Genomic DNA, 19,978 nt, shown 5'->3' with positions numbered 1-19,978 from the left:
GTTTTTTTATGCTAATTTGCTACTTCAACTTGCTTATATTTCTTTATTGATATGGATAATATTAAAAGAAAAATAATTAAATACTGCTAATGTTTTTAAATTAATTTTCATGAATTCGTAGTGTTTTGCCTAATTGTGAGATATCTGAATAATTTTTATGAACTTTTTAGTTGTTAAAACTTAATTACAGCCTTCAAAAAATTTTAAGGTCAACTCTGAATATAGTTGAGTCAGAGTGAGGAAACACTAACTATCGTCCATTTAGGAAATTCTCCATTACATAATTATTCATATTTCCTTCTTACATTCTATTCATATTTTTACCTCAAATAAATACTTTTGATAATCTTATAATGTCGGTTATATCTAGCTACTTTTTAAAGTTATTTTTTAAAAGCAGTATAAACACATTTTTATCTAGTAATAATTCGTGTCACATAATAAGTAAAATATATTAATTCGCATGTTTTTGTTACATAATCAAATCTTCATAAATTCTGATAAAATAGCATAATAATTTAAATATTAAGAACTTAATTAATTATTTTTCAAGCCAATGAAGTTTTCAATCAGGTAATATTTTACTGCTTCAGTTTCTTGGCATTATTTATTTAATATGATAAGTTGTTTGCTGATACATATATGTCCTGTTCTGGTTCATAAGTCGGCCCCCTATTTTTGATTACAAGATAGCAAAATTTTGATATATGAGGTATATAAGTCAACCGCTGATAAACAAAATATAAAAGTTTTTAAAATTAAAAAAAAAAAAAAAAACGTAGGAAATTATTAAGTCTACAAATTTTTCTGAAGTTAAAAATATTTCAGCCACATTGTTCAACTGGATGTGATAGATTTGCCTTCAAATAAAGATTTATGGGGTACCTTTTCAAAGATAGCTACTCTCCCTACACACACGAAAGACAATAATTGAAATTTAGAGGTACAGTTATAAATGAGANTTCAAATAAAGATTTATGGGGTACCTTTTCAAAGATTTAGCATAATAAAATTGGGTTGAAGATGAATTGGGTTGAATTTAAATGGGGTTGAAGATGATTTTTTGTTGGGTGTGATTCACTGGATGAGGATAAAGTGGGATCTATTTGACGACACTGTGAAGCATAATTTATTCTGACACAGATGATGTTCTGGAATCTTTAACTTTGTAGCTTTATGGTACACTTTAAAAATTTTCATTGTTATACACTGGTGTGCAAAACTTAAGCAACAAGTGGTTTTTCGGCCACAGCTTCCCAACAAAGTATAAGATAGCCATGAAATTGCAGTATAATATGCACATAATTCAGTAGAAAGATTATTTGTGTGCAAATTTTAGAAATAAAATGTCGTAGGTCATGTAAGTGTACGTAAATCTTGTGGGTCGGCGCGCAGGTCAAAGCTGTGATAAAAGGATGAAGAGCACCATAGTTAAAGACATTCGCTGCAAGTGATTTGTTTTGTCAAACATGTCTTCAAGAAATGATTTGGAAGAATGATTAGGAAGCTTGTGGAGGGGCATAGTGTGACCAGTGTCGCCGAAGAGTTCGGGATCAACAAAAGTGTTGTTTCTCGTGCTTGGAATGCCTTTAAAATTACTAGTACAGCTGTTTGGAAGGTTGGTGGTGGCCGTCCAAGGAAAACAACACCAAGAGATGACCGTTACATTGTCCTCCAGGCGAAAAGAAACCGTTTTCAGGCAGCGATCGCCATATCTCAGCAACTGTGCACAGCCACAGGACGACAAGTATCAAGATTTACAGTGGCCAGACGCCTCCACAAAGGTGGCTTATTTGCTAGACGTCCTGAACGTTGCATTCCTTTAAAAGTTAGCCATCGACGGCACGTTTAGAGTGGTGCAGAGAACACGAAACCTGGACACCTCATCAATGGAGTCGCTTCCTCTTCACAGATGAGAGTCGTTTTAGTGCTACAAGCGATTCTCAACGTCAGTTGATCTGGAGGGAGGTTGGAGCTCGATTTCATCCCAATAACATCGCGAAAAGAGATTGTTACGGTGGTCCTGGTGTTGTCGTCTGTGGTGGCATTATGTTGAACGGGCGGACTGAGCTTCAGATCTTCGACCAAGGTTCTGTAACTGGAGACTGCTACTGCAATGAGGTAATCCAACCCCATGTGCATCTGTTCCGAGGGGCCATTGGACCAGACTTCATTTTTATGGATGACAATGTCCGGCCACACCGTACTGCTAATGTTCAAGAGCTACTGGAAAGTGAAGATATCACACTGGATTAGCCAGCTTACTCTCCAGATCTAAATCCCATAGAGCATGTGTGGGATGCAGGAGACGTCTTGCGACACGACAGTATCCTCCTGGTAACACCCATTAGCTGAAAGATACGTTAAAGGAGGAATGGAGACATTTACCCCAAGAACTCCTGGATAATCTGGTGCTTAGCATGGAGAGACGATGCCAAGCAACAATTACAGTAAGGGGAGGGCATATCCCATACTAGGGAACATCTGCCAGCTGTACTTACGCTTCTTCAAGCAATCGTGTGTAACGCCACTATATGTCAAATAAAGCCTTTTCTTGTTCCATACCCTACTTTAAGCTTTATATTCATTTCTGTGCCATTATTCTTTTACCATAGTTTAAGTACAAAATAATGTACATCATATTCAAATTCCATGTCAATCGGATGATTTCTTGTAGAGTTATGACAAAAACGCACTTGTTGCTTAAGTTTTACACACCAGTGTATTTTTTGAAATACTCTTGAATAATTATCTTAAATTTCCTTATTCTTAATTTGTTTTTCTGAACGTAGTTTGAAGTATTGTTTATAAAAAAAAATATCTATATGTAAAGAAAATATCAAGAGAGAAAATGCAAAATTAATTGAATATGACTTATTAAAAATAGTTTTTTAACCCTTTAATGCTAATGGGACACTCTGACCCTTTTAAATATTTTTTTTGATGCCCTTAATTGCAAGCTAAAATATATTTTGGTATTCTTTAATTAAAATAAAAAGTAGTCTAATAGTTACTAAAAAAATCTTAGATTATCGGAATTATATTTGTACTTAAATTTAAAATCCAAAAAAAAAGTAGTTTGAAATAAATTTTTTTGAAATTCATATTCAAAAGTTTATTAATAATTGATTTTGGAAATAAAAAAAATTTCAATAATGAATTGCTTTTTCTCTTAAATATAAATAACTTCAAAGAAGTGCAAATTTAAAAAATAATTGTTTGGAAGATTTTACCTTTAATGCAGAAAAAAAAAGCGCTGGTCTTTCATGATGTATTTCATAACCATAAATTATTAAAATTCTAAATCTAATATTTTTCTCTTATTTTGACCTAAATTAATACACAATAAGAAAAAAAGTTTGAAAAATATCTCTAACAAAATTTCTGCATCAAAGGGTTAAAATAGGTAAATTGCTACATAGTTATTCACTATATTTTACGGTCAACAAATGTCTGATTTTGTTACTAGTCCTAGTGTATAAGCTGACCTCTTGATTTTCGTACAGTTTTTGGGGATTGAAAAGTCGATTTATACTATGATATATACTGTATTTCACAACCATAAATTATTAAAATGCTAAATATAAAATTTTTCTCTTATTTTAACCTAAATTAATACAGAATAATAAAAAATCAGTTTCATAAAAATTCAGCATCGAATAGTTAAAACGGGTAACTTGATGCAGAGTTATTCATGAATTGTTTATTATGAATCTATATTTTACGATCAACAAATGTCTGATTTTATTACTGCTGTATGAGTCGACCTCCTGATTTTCATAAAATTTTTGGGGTTTGATAAGGAGACTTATACTATAGGATCTACAGTACCTCATTTTTGTAACTGTTATAAATGGTATTAATGTTAATTTTATTTTTCTACTTTCAGTTCTTGCAAATTTGAGAATTAGGATTCAGGATTCATCTCTTAAAATTTTACATGCACCAGGAAATGGAAAGAGTGGTGTAGCATTAGAAATAAAAATATCTAAGTATGAATTTCAATTATAATGTTAAGTATAAAATTATTTAACACTAAGTTTTTTAGCAATCATCTCATTCTCTTTTCTCATTAGCTTTGTGTTGAACCCTTTGAAGTTCCTGTAAATTGTTAAGTTTCTGTGAATATTCCTTCTCTATATGAATTTTTTAAAAAAATTGATGTTAGATATAGATTTTTGTACAGACTGCTTTCTTTTCACTGATGCACAGCATTTAAAATGTAAAGTCATTTAGCTTTAAGCTCTGTATGTAACTGTTTTAAACAATGTCTTTAAGCAGTCATAAGTAATAAATCACTTTAAAATGACAGTGCTGAAAATAGTTTATTGTTATTTTCTGAATAGTGTTGAATACTTTGATGAAGCTGGAGTAAATGCAGAATCTGAGAACAGTGCGGAAGCTGACAAAAACTGTTTCGAGCCACAATCCTATGCTTTCAAAAAGTTTATATTTGAAGGAGTCAGTCTTTTTACTTCAGAATTTTCAACTCAAGCACGAGGATTCTCTGCATCAACATTTCCTTATGCATACGTGGTTTGTATAATGCTTTTTCAAAATCTTATCATTCAAAGAATTATACTTTAATAGATTCTTTCTTATTAAAATGGACTAGTTGAAAAATGTTTTAGTTCTGAACCAATTCTCTTACCTATCTATCATCTTCTATATAAGGAATCTCAGTCAAAATCTTAAATACCTAAAAAGTTTTCTGAAATAGTAGATCCCCTTTAACAATGGTTTTCCCCCTTTTGCCGAAGTCTTAAAAAAATAAATCATTAATTCTGTTAAAACCTTATTTACGCCATCTGTGTGAATTTGATCAACCAAATTGGATCTAATTTTGACTTATTTGATTATATGAAATTTTAGATTAGGCTTAAACATTTCATAAGGACGTGACTGTTTAACCACACATCTACACCACATTGGCATGGTGTCTGAGACACATTGTTCTTTCTGTAGTGGCTTTTTCCAATGGAGGATCACCACATTCTCCACGGTCACAGCTCTTTGTTGAATTCCAATCATCAAGAGATATTGGGTGGCAAGAACATACCTAATAAGAATGAAATGCCTTTTTGTATTGCTGTTGATTCCTTCTTTGATTTTTTTTTTTTTTTTACTATGCTCTCATCTCTCTTGCCATGCGGTTGAGAATGAAAAAAAAAGAGTAGATTTGCTTCAATTTTCAATAAATGTAATTTATTTTTACTCTTTTTTCTTTATATTCATGAAATCATAACATTCGAAAACAGCTGGATATTGTTAAATTAGTGATGCAAAAGTTTTAATTTAGTTTTAAAATCAGATAAGCAAGGAAATACCTTTCAGGGGTTGGATTAAGATTTGTGTAGACTATTATACACCATTCTTTTTAAATCTTGATACAGCTTAAAACTTTAATACTAATACTATCATTTGTAAAAAAATAAATAAATTAAAGTAACTTTGAGCTATATATAATTAAAGTTAAACAGTGTAAAAAGTGGCATTATCTGTGTTCTTTTCATGCTATGAGCTTTATTCAGAAATGGAATATTATTTCTCCCATAAATTATGCAATAGCTAATTTTTTTTATCATTTTTCAAAGATATCTGAAAAAAGATAGAGTAAATTTTGTGCTCCTTAGAAATAAAGCTAAAACAATGTAAATGAAGCACAAATAAAAATACAGTTATGGTCATGATATATTAGTTATAAAAACAAAAACCTTCCTTAGTGTATAAACACAAAAATGCATTATACTGTTACATTTTATGTTTAGACACTGAAGAAGTTTTTGTTTATAAGTCTGAAACTATAGTATGTCTGTATTTTTAGTGGTGCTTTCTTTACATTATTTTTTCTTTGTTCATTTTTGAAGCTATAATATGTATTTGTTTATGAAACTATGTGTCTTATATTCAAGTTGGTTATAAAGTAAGAATTCTAATATCCTATGTGTATGTTTAATATTCAGCTTACTTTATTATCGATTTTCCCCCCCTGCAGAATCCTAATGCTTTTGTTCCTGGTTCTCCTGAAATGCCTCCTCCACATTGTTCCTTACCAATGAAAAAGTCTGAAGAACCAGAAATTCAAGAGGAGCCCATCTTAATCTCAAAACTGACTGGACAACAAGAATTAAGATTAAAATTGAAGCAGAATGAATCACTTATTGGACCTAAGGTTAAAACCATTCATAACCGTCAAACAATTTTTTTTTTTGTTGATAAAAGTTTGAACTTGTCTAAATTATCTTGATCTTTTTTTCTTAAAATTATTATTGATGCATTTTTTTTTTTTAACTTTTCTTTTTCAGGTTGATGTTGAATTTAATTTAGGAGCTTTTAATTTATTTCTAATACCCAAGCAAGTACATCTTCTCTATGATCTGTTATCAGGTCTACTGCAGCCTAGTAAGTAATTTACTTTTATTAATACCTGATATTAAAGTTAATTTTATCATGTTAGGTTTTTATCAGCTGGGTGCATTAAATTGTATTAATACATTGTTAATTTTTAAATTTATTAGTTACAATTAACCTTCTCTACCTTCTAGTATTAGCTGTCTTACAAATTTATTGATTTCAATAGATTTTGCCCGTAGTTCTCTAAAAAAGATGTAATTATTCATATAGATTTTTCTTACTATCCTCCGATTAAAACTTAATTTGTTTATATAATAAGAAATTTTTTTTTCATTGATTTACAAAATAAAGAAGAAAAAAAACATTAATTGATGAATGAAAAAAACTGAAATTTTGGAATATACATTGCACATATTAATTTAACATTTGTATGTAGTACATAACAATATAGAAATTCAGCTTTTACTACTCTTTATTTGTGAAGTTTATTGATAAGTATCTAAGTTCGGTACAAATAATATGTTGCATTGCATATGTTGTATGAACAGAATATAATGTCTAATTTACAGTTTCAATAAAACTTTGATTATTCTCGGGACCCAAGGTATATTGAAAAATTGAAGATAATCCAAGTACTTTTTAAAATTGTTTTCTAATTGTATAATATTTGGGTGAAACTGCTCGAAATAAGTAATGGATATTATAAAGCTTAAAAAGAAAAATAATTTTACTTTTCCATTATAAATAACCATTTCTGACGAAAACATTTCTAAATTTTTTTTTCTGGGAACCAAATGTCAGTTGCAAGAGTTGTTTACTAACACTTTCTTTAACAATAGACATTTTTTATAGCATTAGGTTTTCCTGCTATTGGTATTTGAGCTACAGCATGCACAGAAATTTGATTACAAGTTTTAGTGTTGTTAAAGTTTAGAAAATAAGGTAAGGTTTACGGATCAAATGTTATGCAAAATCTCTGTAAGGATAAAATGTGTGTAAGACTGTTTTTAATGCTCTTAGGTGAGAGTATCAGATTAACAAAGTGAAATATAAGAGATGCTTTACTGTATAATTATTTTTGTGGTTCATATGAATAATGTTTGACTTGTCACAATTGTAAAATCATAAACACTTTATTTACAAAGTATAATATAAGAATGTTTTGTAGACATTTTTCTTTGACCATTTTAAATTTCTCTTAAAAATTCTGATTACTGCAGTCAATAAAATAATGACATATTTTATGTGGCACACTAATTAGAATAAAGTTTTCAAATCATCTTTTAATGAGCCAATGACTTGTCCGAGATTTAATATAAGTAAATAAATTTCTTTTTTCAAAAATTTCAAATTAATGTCCATGCAATCATTACTTTCTTAGCAATTATTTTGAGTTTTCGCTAACAATTTTAACTCCTACTATGCAGGTTCTACTGAAGATTGCAGACGAATGTCAGTAGCAGCAGCCAATAAACCGATGAGAGCTGCAGATTTTGCTCTTGTTGAACAAGAACTTTATAGGCAACAACAGAAATGTGAAATCCCTACTAAATCACTTAAAAATCAAGGATGGTCATCGCATTGCATTGGTAATCTTTATTTACGCTTTTCCATTATTTAATTTATTTTCCTTTTATTCTTTTTAATTACTTATAGTATTTTTGGAAATTTTACTACATGTACAGTTTAGTGATGTCCAACATGTTTAGAGTATTATGTTTTTTGAATTTCATGTCATCAAGCCCTATATTTGAATGATCTTTATTAACATTTCTGTACTATTTTTATTGGTCTTTATGATTGTTTCATTTTTTTACAGTAAAAGTGTATTTTTTGACATTTATAACGCCAATAATTTTTTTCTTTCTTGTAATTGAATTTAATATACTGGTTAATTCAGGCTTAGATTTAATATACAGGATAATTCAGTGAAGATTAAGAATTGCACAGCAACCTATTTTTATGTCATCCCAAGTTGTGTGGGGAAATTTTCTATTATATATTATTTATATCATAATAGGAACTTTTCTATTTTGTCTGTGTGCATGTGAACCGGTGCTATTATTCACCTAAATCCTATTGCCACCTTACCTATACCACCCCATATTGACAAAAATTTCATTAAATAGGCTTAAAAATCCTGTTTTATCGTAACTTACAGATTGGTAAATCAAACTAACAAGTTCTGTAAGTTAGTTGTAAAACCATCAATCAATTAACTATGATAAAAGAGTAAACCTGTTCAACTTTTTGGCAACCAATTTTAGAAAAGTAAAAAGAAATTAATTTAGTTAAATTTAAGTGCCTGTTCAAATGCTCATGAGCAGCTAGTCGATAATAAGGAAACACCCCTAATAGTGTGTGCTGACATTTCCGGCCTTTGGTTGTTGCTTAGTTGAAAGCATCAAGTCTCATGATGCTTTCTTCTTAGTTTTGACCACTGTATTGGATCACCCCTTATAAAGAATATTATTTTATTGTGTAATTCATTTTTTACTTAAATATTTTAATTAAATAAACTAATAGAAATTTAATAAAGCAAACTAATTATGGTGTTTTATGAGAAAAAATTTATTTCTCTATGTGTAATTTTTTTTAATAGCTATGTCATAAAGGATGCTAATTTAAATAATTTTATGCTTCTCAAAAATCTGAATTTCTAATTATTGTTTTTATTTTCTACTTTTTTATCATTAGATGAGTCAGATGATGAAATCAACTTCATGTCTATGGAAAGTAAACACTGCAAAGAGTTTGTGGAAAATGAAAATGACTCCCTCAGTAGCAGCATAAGTAGTGACTTTGTTAGATCGGATAGTTCAGGTGATAATGTTTAGTAGTTTCTATATTATTTCTGTTTGACCTCTTAATTTTAAAACTGGTATGCACATATTTTTGATTGGTTCATTTTATTGCTCATTGACCCAATCTTCCTTCTCACCTATCTTTTATTTGTTCGAATTGTGGAAAAATAATTATTTGAATATATATTATCTAACCAAAATTAGCTCTTTTTACCATTTTTTTTCCTCCAAAATTTAAAAATTTTTGCAACAATATTAAATTATAAAGTTAGTTTTTTGTTATTTTCTTCTATTTTTCTTACCTTGGAACACCTATTCTTCTTAAATGCATTTGAATTACTATTATTTTGCGTCAGAAATCAGCTTATCAGCGAAGAGTCTTACCATTTATTTTATTTCAAATATTCAACCCTCTGTGTAATGTTAAATTTTAAAAAGAAGAGAAATCAAAATTATTAAAGCAATAGAAACAACACTTCCAGTGGAAAAACGCGCTATGCAGCAGAAATTCTAAAAGGAAATTGAAACCAAAAGAAAAAGGAAGGAAAATTGAATAATAGAAGGTATAAAGATACCAGTATAAGATATCTTTATACCAGTATACCTCATGCTCAAATACTTGATATTTGTAGTAGCATTTATGATAAATATTTATTTAATGAAAGTATTGATAAATCTTATTGGATAGATATTTTTAAATTTAATCTTTTTTAAAATGTTCTTTTTAGTGGTCTTCATTTTTATAAACAAAATATAGGGATTCCACAAGGTAATTCTTTTTCTGGCGCTTTTGCTAATATTTTTTTTACATTTTTATGAAGCTGAATATCTTGAGTTTAATGATTTTAAACCTCTTAGATATATTGGTGATTTAATTTTATTTAAGTGTGATAATTAGGATTTTATCCTAAAGATTTGGTTTTGAAGAAGGCTAATGATAATTGCTGAAATGTTGAATATTTATATTTTAAAATTAATATTGTTGATAAATAAATTAAAATTGGTGTTTATGATAAAAGGAAAGCTTTTAAATTTAAGGTTATTTTTTTCTGTAATTTTAATACTAATTTGTGCAGTAAAATTTTCAAAAATTTAGTTTTTCCTCAATTGTCTAGAATTAATAAAATTTGCAATAATGTTGAGAGTTTTCAATTGGCAACAAGTAATTTTTTAAAAAATTTGGAAAATAGCGGTCATCTTTTTAATTTTTGTAATATTGAATTTAAAATTAAAAAAATGATTAAAAATTGTTAGTTTCATTTTCTTTTAATAGAGCATGATCAAGTCTTTGCCGAATTGCCCTGGTTATGCATTTCTACTAATGATGGCAACTGCTTTCTTGCTCCTTTTCTTTTTTCTTCCTTCTGCACATTAAATTAGGGGGCGTTAGTTTTTCGTTAATTTCAATTTAGCTGAGATTTTTTGTCTATTGTGTACCTTGGATTTATTGTTTTGAAATAAGTTTTTGAACATTGTACTCTTAACCTGGACTTGGGCAAAACCTTTGGGGTACAAAGAGAGCAACTCAGACATTTGTCATGCTCTCTCGATAGAAAAGGTTTTGCATTTGTTACTTTTAGGGCTGGTACCCCCTAACGACGTCAGCTTCAGTTGTCATATTTTTCATTTTTTTCTGTATTCTTTTCTCAATACAATCAAATATGTTTTCCACATACAGTGTACTACCGATTATCCAGGTTAATCACCGGGACAGGTTGCACGGACAATCAAAAAACACGAATAATCCGAAAACTCCTTTTATTAAAGAAAAATTCAATATCAGTACAAAAAATATAAAAATTACTGACATTTGCATGCATAACATCAAACTAGGAATTTTCCTTTTTAAAAAATTTGTAATGCGTCTTCGCCATATATCGATACACATATTTTACGAACCGCAGTAGTGTCACCGTAATCAAATCCTCCCATATAATCTAATAAAGTTTCCACAGAGCAGCAGAATGAGAAATAATATTTCATTCATTTACTACATCTTTTGCATCAGTTACTATCATCACTATTTGATTTAACAACATAACGATGTCTTCATCAGTCAAATACTCGAAGCCAGGCTCACATGCATCACTTTGAAACCTATCTTCTAAATTTTCTTCATCAAGAATTTCGAAACCTTAGATTTCTTTTGCTTGTTCGAGAATACTGTTATCATATTTTTCTTGAACATCTGAAAAGGATTGTTCATCAAGCGGTATGATCTTTCTCCAAGATCGTGATAGATAACGTAGACGATTTTACCTTTGACCATGCTGCTGATATTCCATATACTTCAATCCAATAACGAATATTGCTTCCAAACATTTGGTAGTGTTATAACTTCACGAATCAAATTTTTTTTATCTTGAAAATGTTTCTCTTTATATTTTCTGTGTGACTCCGGAATGAGCACAGATAATCCGCAAACCGGATAATCCGCGCACGGATAATCGAGAGTGTACTGTAGTTAGATTCTGATTAATGAGAAATTTTTGATAAGAATGTTTTGTAGTTTTTGTCTGATTAATAGTAAATAGGTTTTAATTAATAATTTTAGTGCTTGTTACAAATCATATTTTAATAAGATTAATTTTTTCTATTTCAGGAAATCAATTTTCCACAAATTTAAGGAGAAGGAGTCGAAATAGTAAGTGTAAAAAGTTTAAATGTAGTGTTCTAAATTTAGTGAAACTGATTTATAATAACAACGTTAGGACAAAGATTATTCATTTTTTTTTATCTGGGTGTTAAATTCAATTTAGCCATAATTATCAAAAATCAGAGTTATTATGTGCGAAAATGAATTAGAAATTGATTACTTTTTTTAATTTGCACTAAAGAATAAGCTTTTACGTATTTTTATAATTCTTTTTTTTATTTATTTATTTTTAATTTTCATTTATATATATTTGGGATTGAACCTTAAAAGATTTTTGAGGTTCAACGCTATGGTACAAAATACGTTATATCAAATGCTTATTTGTTGCAAAAAATTTTGCAGCTTCTTTAGACGTTGATTTAATAATTTTTTCTCCATCACTTTTAGATTCCCCATTTTTAAAACATTTAGTCAGGAATATGCACCCAGACACATAAGCAGCAGTTGGTATATACTTATAATAAATTAATTAAAAAATTATACATTGTTTCTCTTTATTGTTTATCTACATAATATATTTGAGCCAATTGAAATAAAGTGTTAGTTTTAAACTCTTTGAAATGGATAGAAATTTCCTGAAACATTCAAATCTTTTTTTTTTCTGACAGCTTCAATAAATTATTTTGAAGTTCAGAAAATATTCTTTATGGAATTCAATTTAAGCTATGATAGTAATAATAGAATTTATCTCGAATTTTTAACATTAAGCCAGAAATTTATTAAAAAATTTCTCATTATTCTCAAGATATTGTCAAATTGGAGCTTTTTATAAAAATGAATTTGACTATATACATCAAATGGTTCTTTTTTATCATTGTTGAGATTTTAGCTGTCTTAGTGATCTAGGTCAAAATATATTATTGATTACTATTTTGTAATCAAGTTGTCTATGTGTCCATAATTTTTAATATTTATTACTATTTAGAATCTGCTGTAATTCTAGGCTCTACAGTTCAAGCTTTACTTCAAGATCAAGTTTCGGAGTTGACACATTTTCATGGCTGCGTCAGTAGCTGCTGTATCATTATTCTGCATGATGATAGTGTTCAGGAATCACTTTCTGCAAGTTGTAAAGACTCAGAAGAATCAGATACTAATAAATCAATCTCCTTGAAGGAGAGGGCAGAGACATTTTTTGATGATTTGTTAAAATTCCAAATGGATGGATTTGATTTCAAAGACTTTAATGTATCACGAGATCCTCTTTCAAAATTGTGTGAAACCAATCATTTGAGGTATTATTTTTTCTTTTTACATATATTTCTTGTATTTTTAGAAAGCATGAAAATATTAGGATATAAGACCATTTCTTATAGCTATTGGTGCATTATTATTGAACAGCAAATCTCATAATCTCATTGTATTGTTCCACATCATCTGAAAGTTGTTGACAATCATGAGCTTAAAATTATTTAAAGTTTATTTATTTACTTACTAACATCATTTTTATTCTGTTCTATTAAAGATATATTTAATGCATATTTGTTAAATTTATCTTAACCTATTTTTTACTAATATACTGTCTATACTTCCCTTATTTTATCTTTTCAGATATATTTTTAACATTTTTTTTTTAATATTTTAATTAAATAGTAAAATAGTTATATTTAATTTATGCAAGTAAAATAACTTTTTAAATATTTATTGCAATGTTAACGATTGACTTTTTGCACTGTTTCAATGTAATCTCTTTGGGGAAAAATTCTAATTGAGTTTTTATAGCACTCAAAATGTAAATAAGAACTTTAAAAGCAAATTTGTGGATAAAGTTGCAATATTAAGCACATTAAACTCTTTTGTTTAAACTTTATCTCAGTAAGATCAGAAACGAAATATGTGAAATGAATTTGGTATTAAAACAATAAAAAAAAATTGAATCTATTAAATTGAATGATTTTAAATATTGATGTAACCTTCTGTGGTGATTTGCAAACAGGGCAATGTCATATTTTAACCATACATTTCATGTAATATGTGTTATAATGGATAGAATATTATGGAAATTTCAAATATATTTTTTTTATAGTTTTAAAGTGTTGATATGATTAATATTAAATTAATGTAACTAGTTCTTTATTTTACATTTCTGTGTAGAACAGCTGTTACTTAGAACCTTTTGGACTTACTATTTCTTTACAATTATACTAGAAATATAGTGTTCTCTTGTTATTGTGGCTTTAAGTTCAATTTCTAGTTAATGAAGGCAGTTTTGTGGTTTCTTAATTGTCTTCTTTGTTTTTAATATTAATAGCATGGATTAATGTGTAGTGCTTATCAGATAAAGCTTATAAGAATTCTATTGTTTTGCATCTTTCTGTGGCAAAAAAAAAGAGGCTGGATCATTTATTTTTTTGTTTTAACCATTTATAGAGCCCAACTAACATGATAGAAATTATTAAAAAAAATAATTAATGAAAGCAGAATGAAGCCTTTTTTTATGCTTGGGTGGTGGTCATAAAACGTGTAGAAATAAAGAAAGCATTTACTAAGTCAACAAAGTAAACAATAGTCCTCATTTATGAATTTGCCAGAAAATTTTATGAACATAATTCTTTCACTCACTTTAATCTTTTCCAATCAAGAATAGGAATGTGGTGCGTTCTGTTTAACAACAAAATTATTCACATTGATTTAAGCTAAGTTCAAAAGTTCGATAACTAAAAAGCTAAAATTAAAAAAGCCCTTCTTTTTCATTAAAATGCTATGAGACTTTTAGAATGGTTCATTTTCTACTGGATGGATTTCGTTTATATTTTAGAATAAATCTGAAAATTTCACTTATCTTAAATTTCACTTATCTTAAATTTCACTTACCTTAAAATTTCTGCAAATGTAGAACTCAAGTTTTGTATTTTTCTTGCTAATTTCATTATTTATTTGTGATGTTTTTTCCATTGTTTAAGCATTTTTTCATGCCTGCATGATTAGAAATAATGGTAAGAATTTTAAGGAAGTTGTTATGCTGTCATTCTCCTCACAATATTTTTATGAAAATTTATTTTTCTAAGTAGAATTCAATAAAAGGCTTCAGAAAAAAAAAGCATTGTCTCTATTTAATGGTTTTAAAAAATTCCTTAGCATTTTGCTAAAAATAAATTTTGATATTGATTATTTTTACCTTATAAAGTTTTGAAATATGAAAATATTTTGATATTTAGATTAATGGCATCATCTGTAACCATTGATGGAAATGAAAAATCATCCTCTATACAGCGAATATTGAATTTCTCTATGTCATTTTTTAAGTGTGAGATATTAGAGTCTTTATTCAACTCAGCAAACATTGTGAACAAGCCAAATCAAAAGTCACCTACTTATGTAGAAGTAATATATTTATATATTTGTTATTTATTGTAATATTGTTAAAAATAGTTAGAGTAAATAGTAATGCATGATTTTTTTAAAAGTTCATCCTGTAAATAGATATATAGAAATCCCTCATTTATAAACGTTGAATGAAACGGGGCCATTGAAATGTTGATTGTTACTCTTGTGTAAGTAAGGCAACTTCAGTTTAACTGACATATAAGAGACTTAATGAGAACTTAAATTTAACAAAAATATCAGAAATACTTAGTACAATGTTAAGTTTATCGGAACATAGCTTGCTTTTAATGAGCAAACCCTGGTTTTAATGAGCAATAATTTTTTTATTCATGAAATAACTTTTGAAGTAAGGCTAGTAAGGACATTTCTAATGAGGAGCAGATCACCAATGAAAAAGAAAATGGTAACTTTGAAAATGAGTAGTAAAGAATTTGAAAGTTATGTATCTGTTGTCACCAATGGTATCACTTCTGAAATACCAACTACCAAGAATGTTGTAGCTGAAATTCAAACTAAAGCAGATGAAAAAAATAATGAAAAAGATGATGATAACAATGAATGTGAAGACTATTAAGCTCAACAGCCCGCAGCATATCAATGACTTTTGATTGCACAGAAAAACTTTTTTCAAAAGCAGGGGTACGAATGGCAAATGTTTTGCAAGCCATGAGTTTTATCTGAAGAACAACAACAGAAGCAGTAAGACAGTTCGAAGCAAATCAGACAACTTCTTTTGTATAATGCACAAATAATAAAGTATTATATTTATATTTTAGTATGTCAGAACTTTTATTATTTTTTCACTAATCGGTTCTTCACGAGCACTCAGTCATTATGATCAAATATTGTGGTTCCTTTGCGCTCATTATAAGCAAGTACTGTAATGTAAATTGTAGGAAATTTTTATTTCTTGAACTTTAAAAAAAATAGTTTAATGTATTTAATTTACCATTAAAAAAAAGTTTTTAAACTATTAATGGTCTGTCAGAATCCACGCTGTATGATAAAGAAATAGTAAATTTTTCGTTATTTTATGAAATTTTTCCACATGAATCTAGATTTTCTATGTAAAAATAATTTCAACTAAATAAATTATTGGTCCTATTATCTTTATTTTGACTGAACATATACACATTGCTTTTATTTTTAATTGTAATTAGAAAAAACATCTATTTTTTTTCTCTTCATGTAACTCAAAATAACTTTCAATTAATCAAGTCACTATTATATTTTTATTTAACAGATACTCAAGTGTGATAATAGAATATCATCAGAAAATAATACGGAAATGCAACAAGCTGCTTTAAAGTTGAAGTATCAACAAATAGATTATATTGCAGAAGTAAGAAATGTCTTCAGTTTTAAATAATAAAGTATTACTTTGAATAACTTTTTATTTTCAGTATATTGTCTATGTATCATATATTTTATATATCACATGGATGGTCTTCATTGTGTATCTTAATTTTATAAACTGTCTACTTTAGAAATTGCATATTGTTGCTAAAAATTTTAAATAATCAATTTTCATATTTTTTAATTTTTTAGAATCGCACCATGAAACCACCTACTAATAAATTGGAACTTCAATTTGGTCCCATCACTTGTGAATTTGATATCTCTATTACAGATAGAATACAAACATTGCTTGGATTTCAAGGCTCATTCAGTCAAAATGATTCTAAAAAAGAGGATTGGGTAGTTGTTATTTTATTTTTTATAAAGATTAAAAGCATATACATATATTTTATTCTAAGGATATGAATTTTTATCAGTTGTATGCATGTGTATATATATTTTTTCTGTATATGACAACATCATTAACTTTACTTCATCACTAAGATTTAGTTATTTCCTTATAATTTAAAAGTATATTATTGTATTGAACTTTTTTCTTAACTCTTAACAAAGTTAAATTTGTTTATATTATAATAAAGTAATTGAATTAAATGCTAAAAAGTGTTTAAAAGTTATAATTTTTTAATACATGTTTAAAATTTTAATGCAAGCTGTGTATTATATTTTAGAACGTTTAAATTTAAGTTCCAATATTTAACCTTAGAGGTCATCTGAATTCTAATGATTTCAAAAATATACTATGTAAGTGTATGAAATATATAATTCATCATATGTATAAAAATTTTATTTTTTTCTTCTAATTTTGTTAAAATTTTTGGGGATTTTAGTAGTTAAGCATGTATTATGTACAATTTAATCTACTTTAAAATGCTTTTAAAAAGATACTTATTATGGCAAAACTTTAATCCACTGTAATTTAACTGAACATCGATCATTTTTTAGAAAGATTCTGAGATTATGGCTACTACAAGAAGTGCTCCAAAAACTGACATAAATCTTTCCAGTCCTAATGTAACCATTAACCTAAGGTAATGAATATGTTAGTTATTTTCATCTAATATGAATTATTGTAGATAAAATAATTGCTATTAATGTTTTTCACTGTGTTATAATTACTATGTATAATTACCATTGTCTGCTGACAAGAAAAATAAACTGCACTTCTAAACTTAAGCATAAAAATATGTTGTTGTTGCATATCTCTGTTGTTTAGCAACACTAAATCAGGTCAATGAAATCTGTCACTTTTAAAACGTCTAATACTAGAATTAATTTTGTAAAAAGATCTTGTCTGGAAAACCCCAGACAATCTAGTATATGGTTAGGTGTGGCCTGATGGTCAGCATACTTCACACAGGTTGGGAGAACCTTTTTTCCATTGGAATACAGAAATTTCAAATGTCGACTGATGTGCATCTGGTCCCGCCTACAAATGTTGAGTGATAAAACACCCCCAGGGCATTTTCCCTGCTACCATTGGTGAACAGGTTGGATGGTCGGTCCAAGAAGCATTTGCAGCTCTTGATAACAGCTCTAAATGTGTTACTAAATCAGGTGTGTCCAACGGCATACCTGCACCCTCTTTAACCTCCTCAAGTCTTCTGAGCAGCCTCATCGCGGTTAGGGGGTGTTTTTGGGTGAAGTACTTCAGGAGAATTTTCTCCTGATAGGGCGGCCACCCTAGGCGTGAAGGCTACTCCATTTTGCTCAGCTAATGCCTGAGGCGATGCAACCAAGTCAGTCTTCTACCTTTTGATGTTCCATTCACTTCTTTTTGACAACAGAAGCTTCCCACTTTTCTTCATCTATGATTGCGAATTTTTTTTTTTTATATAGACTTATCAGATTGCAAGCTTATCTGTATAAATTTTTTTTTTTTATTCTGGCTTGCATCAAGACTAAAGCCTGAAGTCTGCTGTTTACAATGCGCAATATGCATAGTCAAACTTCCAATAGTTTTTAAACATAAATTTATTTTTCAAAATTTCAAAAAATATTATTTTAATGTTTGATTTTAATTATGCTTTATTTTGACACACAAAAGTGTGATTTTAATAGTTTTAAAAAATTTATTTTACACTCAAAAAATTCCTTAGTGTTATTAACTCTATTTCTAAATATTCAAATTTCATTAAAATATTTTTTAAAACCTTTTTTTTCTACTCTTGGCCAATTTCTTTTCATTTATTTATTTTCATGAATAGCAAAAACGTTTACGCAAACTCGGTGTGTAATGATGCTGTAAATTATCAAGGTTTCAGTTTAAAATTTCCTATTATAAACTAATTATAATGTATAAATTGTAAATAGCATATTTAAAAAAATTTCTCGGGTGCAATTTTTAGTGATGCTATAAATTATCAAGGTTGCAATTTATATTTAGTATTATAAACTAATTATAATGCATAAATTGTAAATAGTATATTCACGAAGGTTCTGGGGTGCAAATTTATATGAAGATGCAAAGATGTTTGAATCTCCGTGGTAGCGTTTTGCACTATTGTGCCACAGATCTGGGGTTCTATCCATTGTCCCTGCAAGGTTGACCTAGTCCTCCAATGGATAGATAAAATAAGTGCCAAACTTTCTTGGGGACTAAACAATGGGGGTTGCGCGTTGAGCTGATTCTCCAGTTGGAGTATCTGTTCCTGCACCCCAGAGCTTAAGGTCAAGAAAATTGATGTGGCCTCGGTTGTCCTTGGGCTATCGTACTGAGTTTAATTTTGGTTTTTGCTGAGATGTTTTAATTTTTTTAAGCTATTAATAAAAACCAAAATAATTTAGAAAGTCAGAAAAACTAATCTTGCAGAAAATGAAAAAAAATTTGAAATATGTTTGTTAGCAGCGAGACAGCACTTCATCTGGGGTCTCACTGCCTGCCAACATGCAGGACAGTGTGTTCAATTAAAATAAAACAAAATTTGTTTTAGCTGCTTTAAGCACTTTTCCATTTTGATTTATTATTTTAAATGTTGTTTACTTATTTTGTCTTATTCTGAATTTGTTTAAATCAGTTTTATTTTTTGATAAGAACCGAAATAGTTATCTTTATTAGTAAACCGATAGATTGGAATACCTATCATAATCCCATTGCTAAATCGTCTGTTCACGTATAAAATGTTTTATTAATGAATCTTCTTTTTTTTAGATTCCCTATTCCTGATCTACGATCTATTCATGATATAAATCGTGTTCCTTGGTGGCAGCAAAATCTGCATAAGGAAATCTTAATTATGGAATTGAAAGACGTGACATTTTGCACTACATTGGAAAATGATAGCTCTAAAGCAAAATATGAAGTGCAATGCAGAGATTTCCATGGTAATTTAAGTTGTTTTTATTATCTATGTGTTTATCAGAATTAATGATATAATTTTGTAAATAGCTGAATAAATCAACTTTAGTCTTATGTTTTTTTTCTTCTAAGAGCTTGAAACTAACTGTTTTCATGATATATATTATTTATACTTTCCCTCAT

General features: G+C 28.5%; 1 protein-coding gene across 3 annotated transcripts in view; it reads left to right on the top strand.

Moving 5' to 3' along the window:
• The window catches only part of LOC107446699 (autophagy-related protein 2 homolog B), a 64,986-nt gene that overhangs the window by 8,408 nt on the left and 36,600 nt on the right, over positions 1-19,978 (top strand). For all 3 annotated transcript variants that reach the window (XM_071183255.1, XM_043048110.2, XM_071183254.1), the window contains 13 exons: positions 3,890-3,992; positions 4,347-4,536; positions 5,996-6,172; positions 6,306-6,402; positions 7,782-7,943; positions 9,052-9,177; positions 11,761-11,802; positions 12,758-13,049; positions 14,973-15,138; positions 16,385-16,483; positions 16,690-16,839; positions 17,443-17,528; positions 19,649-19,821. In XM_071183255.1, the coding sequence (XP_071039356.1) occupies positions 3,890-3,992; positions 4,347-4,536; positions 5,996-6,172; positions 6,306-6,402; positions 7,782-7,943; positions 9,052-9,177; positions 11,761-11,802; positions 12,758-13,049; positions 14,973-15,138; positions 16,385-16,483; positions 16,690-16,839; positions 17,443-17,528; positions 19,649-19,821 (1,863 nt within the window). The remainder of the gene's footprint in view (positions 1-3,889; positions 3,993-4,346; positions 4,537-5,995; positions 6,173-6,305; positions 6,403-7,781; positions 7,944-9,051; positions 9,178-11,760; positions 11,803-12,757; positions 13,050-14,972; positions 15,139-16,384; positions 16,484-16,689; positions 16,840-17,442; positions 17,529-19,648; positions 19,822-19,978) is intronic.

Source organism: Parasteatoda tepidariorum, chromosome 7 (assembly GCF_043381705.1).
Source record: "Parasteatoda tepidariorum isolate YZ-2023 chromosome 7, CAS_Ptep_4.0, whole genome shotgun sequence".
In the NCBI taxonomy this organism is placed as follows: Eukaryota; Metazoa; Arthropoda; class Arachnida; order Araneae; family Theridiidae; genus Parasteatoda; species Parasteatoda tepidariorum.
Note: the sequence above shows the minus strand (reverse complement) of the source record. Positions and strands in the feature narration are given on the sequence as shown.